Source organism: Mixophyes fleayi, chromosome 3 (assembly GCF_038048845.1).
Source record: "Mixophyes fleayi isolate aMixFle1 chromosome 3, aMixFle1.hap1, whole genome shotgun sequence".
Classification (NCBI taxonomy): domain Eukaryota; kingdom Metazoa; phylum Chordata; class Amphibia; order Anura; family Limnodynastidae; genus Mixophyes; species Mixophyes fleayi.
Genome location: NC_134404.1, coordinates 168,011,976 through 168,019,947, shown reverse-complemented (window position 1 = coordinate 168,019,947; position 7,972 = coordinate 168,011,976). Strand labels below are relative to the sequence as shown.

General features: G+C 36.1%; 1 protein-coding gene across 3 annotated transcripts in view; it reads right to left on the bottom strand.

Moving 5' to 3' along the window:
• Nucleotides 1-7,972, bottom strand: part of ZNF292 (zinc finger protein 292) — a 35,846-nt gene that overhangs the window by 9,562 nt on the left and 18,312 nt on the right. For all 3 annotated transcript variants that reach the window (XM_075202737.1, XM_075202738.1, XM_075202736.1), the window contains exons 2-7: nucleotides 7,278-7,432; nucleotides 6,695-6,773; nucleotides 3,085-3,220; nucleotides 1,881-2,083; nucleotides 890-1,026; nucleotides 494-635 (exon numbers count right to left, since the gene is read on the bottom strand). In XM_075202737.1, the coding sequence (XP_075058838.1) occupies nucleotides 494-635; nucleotides 890-1,026; nucleotides 1,881-2,083; nucleotides 3,085-3,220; nucleotides 6,695-6,773; nucleotides 7,278-7,432 (852 nt within the window). The remainder of the gene's footprint in view (nucleotides 1-493; nucleotides 636-889; nucleotides 1,027-1,880; nucleotides 2,084-3,084; nucleotides 3,221-6,694; nucleotides 6,774-7,277; nucleotides 7,433-7,972) is intronic.

Genomic DNA, 7,972 nt, shown 5'->3' with positions numbered 1-7,972 from the left:
TCTAAGTCAACCTGCTAGTATTTCACTTGGATGTGGAAATTAATAAAAGTGGGCAAGACATGAACCTACTCTCTACCTGTTACATGAGGGGAGGTGTAATACTTAATTTGAAATGGATGTTATATTTTTACTTCCAAATTTCTTATGGTGTATTTAACAGCTGAGACAAGGAAAGAGTTCCATATGGGGAAACTACTTGCACAATGTCAAATAGTTAATTAGCCACACAGTTGGATTATGTTTGCAAGGCTGTTCTGAGTGAGCATTGATAATAAACATAATGAATTATTTAAAGGTGTTGTCTACTTTTAATAATTCCTACTGGTCCTGGACCCAATGGTAAACAGAACTTATCCAAACAATGGAAACATGTCTTAATTAAACAGTAGAAAATCTGCCCTCTTCTCCAACAATGGGGCTGTGGGCATAAAATCAAGAGCAATGCTTATCTACCATTGCAGCCATATGAATACTATTGTAATAGAGTGCTTACCTCTGACTGAATAACCTTGATGAGAAAGAAAATATGGTACACAGTTTTTGTTAACTGAGACAGTTGTCTGCAAATTTCTAGATATGCCTGTATAGATGGATCAACTCTTCTTTGCAGTTTGCTCCAGAACAACGTCAATTCCCTGTGAACAATAAGCAGTGTAATTAAAGCACATTGCAAAAACGCTCCAACATTGGTGCTTTACACTTGAAACTGAATTTAAAAAAAAATCATAGCAAATTAAGTTACGTAATGATCAAATAGCACCAGAATCAGTCTCCATCATCTGTTCTATTTCACTCACTTCCCACTTAATCTGCCAAGGAGTAGCAACAACAACATGACAAAGTACTGGCAGGGCATAGATCTTCCCACTACTCTTGTTGCAATACTCACCAGGCACAGTACATTTCCCCAAACTGGAGCTGGCGGGACAGGAATGCTGCACATAATATTAGTGATGTTTTCTCATCTCCTTCAGACTCCAGATTACAGATCATGTCCAATGCATCTTTGCAATCTACTTTGGCAATCTTCAGTAAAAAAAAACAAAAAAAACAATACTGTAATTTATTTCATACAATTAATCCCTGCTGGTAGCTAAATGTGTGTATACTAAAAGCACCTTTCTATTTAATTCCTAGTCAATTACTGGTTCTCCGACTTCCAGTGTCAACTTTCCCTATCACATTCTTATCCTAAGCAGTACAAATGTATCAACTCAAAAAAATAACTTAATACAAACATTGCCTTATTTATTACTTTTAATAAAACAAGTTTTATAAGTAACCTGTTACTGCTATATGCTTTACCCAATGGTCTTTACATTAAAGTCTTCTTGGGAAATAAAAATATGTCTTTTACTGGTCTCGACGGGGACCTGTTTTCAGTCTACTAATACAAATACAAAGGAGTCTTCCACCTGAGTTTATAAACCAAAAGTTCAACTTTCAGTAGCAAGGTGGCCTTGAACAAGGACTCAAAATGTAAGATATGTTTGTTAAAGCATAGGAGTTTAAAGAACAGATAACGATCTTTAGAAGAAAATGTTTGCACAGGCAGGATTTGGCTGACTAAAGGCATCCCGCATGTAAGAAAGACAAATACCATATGCCCTCACTTATAATTTTTTAGGTCATAAATTAGGCTAAAAGGATTATTTTACTGAAAGGGGTAATAATAAAATAGTAGGTGGTTGGACTTCCACCTCTCCAATCACTTGTGGCAGTGTCCTCAGAGAGCAGAGAACAGACGTTGAGAATCATGTGTTCTTCATAAATGACCTCCTGTGATTTCAGGTAGCTGGTATGTTAAGCATGCAGAATATTCTAGGGAAAGATTTACTATTAAAACTAAATAAATTGCACTATATGAAAAAAACACTAACCTCTTCAATAAGCTTTATATTTGGTGAAGCTGCACATAGGCAAGTCAGGTAGAGTTGTTTGAAGTGTCCTTTCTTGCTCATCTCTGGGTGGTCTGAACTTAGCTTCGCCAGGGAAGTTGCAGCAGCCACTTTGCTAACTTTAAGTAGCTGCTTAATTCGCATCTCCAAAAGAAATGGGCCTTCAGAAAAGAAAAACCCTTCAGCTGTGGACAAATGGAAAAGACAGTAGGACCAGTGAAAATATACAAGGAATTCATGATTAAATGACCACTAAATGTAATATGCATGCTGCATTGTATACACAAGGTACTTATGACATACACTAACACAATATATATATCTAAAAGTACATTATTGCAACCAAATGTATTTTAGGGTTTGCTCAGAAAGATTGTTTTCCTCTGCCAACCTGACTTTATTTAAATAAAGCTATTGAAGGCATTATTTAAAATTAGATGTTAGATGAATGGAACAAAAAAAATCCTTTATTAGATTTGGTATATAAAGCACAAGAGCATTATTATCATTAAACATTGTCATCTGAACACGACCTGCATAAAGAAAGAACATAGGAAGTGAAATTTAAATGACAAGAGAAGCTTATAAAAGAAGACATCGGAAATACTGAAAACAAACGCGTTTAATCTAGACCAACGCCAGTGGATCACGTTTGGTTGCAGAACTCTTGCAAAAAGTGTATACAGCCATTTGTTAATCAGCACCACATAAGTCATTTCTTGTTTTCCGCAAATCAAGTAATCTGTTAAACCCCACAGTTCGTCATTTATTGTACATAATACATAGAAATGCACTCTATCTCTGTCAGTAACCTTACAGTTTCTGGGAACATGCAGAGCTTTATTTCAGCATTGGCCTCTCACACGAAACACAATACTGTATGATTACATGAAAGGAAAGACCAGGCATTCGGAGCCTGCCAATGCAATTATTTTAATTGAAGTTAAGTTTGATTGCCTAATATTATGACCTTTTTATCCCATACTGTCGGATACAAAGGGCTCACATCTAGGAAATTATACAGAGCAGCTAAGAAAACTAGACTGCTATAGTTGTCAAGGCAAGGATAAAAATGTCATAACAAAAAAAAGCTCACCATATATATTTCCTAATGAAAGAACATATCTGTTAGACCGGGCTACAATTTGAAGGGTAAATGTTGCAATTATAAAATAGCTATGCTTACCTTGATAGGGATCCTGGATTTGCTCGTTAATTATTTTATCCAGGATTGGGTCCTTCCACACACCAGCTTCTTGACACAAGTTGTACAAGAGCTCGAGCCCATGGCTGCCATTTTCAGTCAATTGCTTATGAGCAACCTTGAAGTATAAACAGGCTGATTTAGAGAGGTTGCAAATGCAAAAAACTAAAAAGAAAACCACACCAATAAATCTGTATGTTAATGATGCAAGTATTGCTGTGTGTTCTGGCTAGAAAGGCATCCTATGTGTATATTGGGGTTCCCAAAGACAACCCTTTTTCCACCCACATTATTACTGTCCTCCATTCCTGCCCTTGGCAATAAAATGCAATCACAGAAAATATGCTGGAGACTGTGGCAGAAAATTGAGTGACAAAGCTAATACTATGGTGGTTTATGACAGGACCTTCTTAGAGGGTGGGGAGTAAATAAACAACAATAACTGGGGGAAACAAATATCTACTTGCAATGGAAAAACTCCTTTAAGGATATATTTATCATTTTAATTAAACCAGTTTCTTCCATGGCTCACTTAGAAAATGACGCAAATAATTATATTTTATCATCCACCTAGCATTTGGGAAGCCGTCTTTCTAACATAACAGGAGGTCAATTTCAGCAGGCCAGAAGGAATTATTACAAACGAACGGAGGACTTTTTGGTCAGTTTTACACATTTTCATGCAATTGAGGGGCTTACTAGTGTGTCTGGTCCATTGGTGTAATGCCAACATTATACAGTAACATCGGATTGAAGGCTACCAGCCAGCACTGAAGTTCCTTTGCTACCATTATTAGGTTGACAAGAGATCATGTACACAAGTTACAGTAAACCGGCTGATAATAGGACTCCATGCAAAGTGAATTACTCAACCAGCTGCGAGCACTATTAACCGTAGTGTATCTCTGAAAGAATATAGCTTGACCCTTCCACCACCTGAGTTGAACTTACATGAGACAAGACAAAAACAAAACTGAAAATTAACTTTCAGCTCTTATCGAACAGTTACAGCATCATAGTAAAAGAATTGAAAGGTTTTATTATAAGATATAGTTGAGTATGTGAAATGTAATGTTAATCAACTGGAAGCACTTCATATATGCTTCCAGATCCTTTGCACTACTCTAATTTGATTTGTACTTTCCAGTGTAAAGGGAACAATTACATAAAAAGAGGATTTTTGTACTTACGCCAAATCTATTTCTCCAATTCCTATTGGGAGACATGGTTTACCATGAGGCTGATGCAGAAGCTGGGCACTAAGGTCTTAAACAAATGGTTGCCAAAACGCGCACCTTGGGAATCTCACAGGGGTGCCGCGGCCAGTGCCAGTGGTAAGCAAGGCGGGGGACTACTTCGTAATTATTTTGGCTTAGGAGTACCTTGAAAAAAAATTGTGGAGACCCTAAGGGTGCCTCGAACTGTGAAAGTTTGGAATCCACTGGCTTAAAACACTAAAGTCTGAAGCTCCTCTCTTCATCAGCTGTTTATCATCAGTTAATAACTTATAAAGCCCCAAAGGAAGAAAAAGAATAAGCTAAACTCACACTCCATAAACAGAAACATCCAGAAAAACTGAACCAATGATGGGACCTCAGTGTCCACCAAAAGGAATCAAAGAAAAGGAATTGACATAAGTACAAAAACCATCTTTCCACGTTATTCCTATTAGGGAATGCCATATGGATATGCCAAAGTTGATCCTTTGGTAGGGTACGCTCAGGCATAGCGGTGTTCAAAACCGTTCGTCCTAAGCAAGGATCTTTGGCCAAAAAATTCTTCAAACAGTAACAGTTGGTAAAGAATAGGAAACCCTAAGGTGACTACTTAGTTGATGGTGATGAATCATTTGTGAGGGGCTTCAAACTTTGTGAAGTGTTTAACCCCTAGGTGCTCAGCTCCTGCACCAGCCTCTATGCCCCCATGGTAAGCAGTGACCCCCAAATACCAAGAAAGAGATAAATGTAATAGTTACTGACTAAATTTTAGGTTCAGTTTGATTAATATATGCACAATTAATGGCAGAGAAACTTTAAAAACTTTATATATAGGGGTTGTTTTAAAGCTTCCTTAAAAACACCCTGGTATAAACAGAATCATGTGTTTACATGTCCGATTATGCTACCCTCTTCATAATTGGATAATAAAGAACAATGTATGATTGTAAAACAGTTTTATAATAATTATTGTACCCCCATATAGTTTTGTAATAGCCGCAAATACTCAGTCTACACAGGAAGCAGTCAGAGGATTTTTAGCTTAGCTATATAGTTTTAGAAGATGGGCATCTCTCTCTACCTGTCCTTTTTTAGAGCAGAGATTGCTTTTATTTCTGCAGCAGTTTCTCAAGCATTGCAAAGATTGACAGATTTTAGGATATTTAGTAATTTTTCACCTGGCATGTAAAGATATTGGTACATAATATCGATCAGTTTGGAACTATGTGATCTAAAGGGAATACATTTCCCTTCTAAATTGTTTTATAGTGTAGTAGATATGTAACACTGTTCTAGACAAAATATTAGCAATCGACATGTTGTATACAACACCGAGTTTATAGTACAGATTTTTTTGAATGGGCTTCACATTGAATTATTATACATTACTACTGACTAATGTCATATTTTCCGTATAAAAGATTTTAGGTCTATTGTATGTTTCAGATTTTTGACTATGAATTGTGTAATCATAGGAGTTTATTTGTACTATATGGAGGTTTAGTTAATGGGTTACATGTAAGGCTTACAACATATTCTATTTTATTTAAAAAAAAATGTTTGCCTTAATGAAAGGCAAAAATTGCAACAATAATGAGCAGTTAGGTATATCAAGAGCTAGACTGAAAGTAAAACTAAAAAGACAAAATATGTTTTAAGACTGTATGTAAGAGGTTTCTATCATAATCATCATCAATTTATATAGCGCCAACATATTCTGTAGCGCTTTGCAATTGGGGACAAACATAGTAAACTAATAAACAAACTAGGTAAAACAGACAAAGAGGTGAGAAGTCCCTGCTCGCAAGCTTACAATCTATTCATATTTGTGAACGTATCACTGGGATGCTGTTCTTAATATTCTAAAACTAAAAATACTTTTTGTCTGTTAATACCCAGCCATTTGTTTTATTAGTGTGTTTGCTCCCAATATATAAAGCACTGTGAGTATGGAGTCACCATATAAATGTTACTAAAATATTTGTATAAAAAGGAAAATGTTTTCATTGATCTTGGAATGTGTAAATGCAGAAAAGGCAAAGTTAAAAGGAATGTTTTCTGCTTTATACATTATTGCCAAAAGGATTACCTAGTCATTAAAGCCAGTGACTAAAGATGTGGGACAAACTTTCACAAACCTATATATGCACTCAGCAGTATGCTGTAAGCAACGCCAGAGCTTTTTTGACATTCAATGAAGGATAAGGAGATACTTTATCCTACAACATATAAAAATATTTTTTGGCTTCAGTTCCACTTGAAGCGATTAAGTCCAGTTAATAGGAAGGATCTGAAGATTGAAATGACAGGTGTTGGTTTAGAAAACGAAAAATGACTATTCATATCATCCATTTTGAAAGTACACAATATTTTACCTTAATTGAGCCTTGAAATTTCTCCCAGTGATCATCGGGTAACTCATGAGGCAAACCTAAAAGGAGCTCAACACAGCTTCTGCAGAATAAAAATGACAAGAAAAGTATGATGGATGTCTAAGTTCACATCCAAATCAAAAGAAAACCTACCTCAGTTGTAAGACAAATATGTCTTTTTCATACTAAAATTACTCAAAGTAGTCCTATACACAGCATGTCCAGCAATAACAGCTCTATCTGTATCATTTGGGGGACATGAGTTGCCAAGCGGTTGCTGCAAGCATGAAGGATGCCGATAGACAGACCGCTGTTTGAGCTGTCAAAGCAGACTATGCTGTCCACAAGACCAAATATATTTGTAAAAACAAAAAGTATTTAGTAGAAATATCTAGAATAGCAATATGCTTAACACCTGTCATCATCAGCCCCTAGATCTAAGCTATTGGTGTAGATGTCAGACAAACAGCAATTAAAATTAACTCAAAGAAAACAAGTTGGTGAAATAAGGTTGCATACAATATAAACATTTTTAAGCACAAAAAAACCCCCAGAAGAATCTTGCAATTATTTTGGCAATACTCACAGTGTTAGCCGCTCAAGCACCAAGCCTACATTTTCACACTGTGAGGTAAGGTAAGGTCGTGCATTTGAGTAACATTGAATGGCCACTGTGTACACTTCCAGTAAGGGCAGAGAATCTTTAGATGCTTTCCACTTTTCAGCATACTCAAGAAGAGTCTATATAAGCAAAAATAAAACATATTCAAAAGCATAAGACTTTCAGTAAAATAAATCCATTTATGATATAAATGCGCTACAATTCTAGCACGTGCCTACATTATATGTATCACTTCCATAACTTTCTATACAAAAATGTATCTGAAGGCAATACAAATAAGAGTAGTGTAGGATGAGTTTCTAGACACACTTCCAGCACCTAGGACAGTGAAGCCATAGGTGAACATCAGTGCCAGCAATTCGTACCAGTCTTACAGGTTTTCTTCACTCAGCAGGAAAACAACTGCCTGAAACAATGTATATATTGCTGGTGTAATAGGTGCAGAAGAAAAACCCAACTGTTATGCTGCACTTTTGTCTGCTCCAGTTGTTTTCCTGCTTGCTTTAAATGCTGCATGCAGCTAGAAACTGTTGAAATCTGCACATTTAACACCATTTTGGGAAAAGTTCCTTAACTTTTAGTACAAAAGCATGTCCAAAAACAAAAACAAACTACAAAAACATTTTTTTTCCTGGAGCAAAAGGTGCAACAGAAAAACT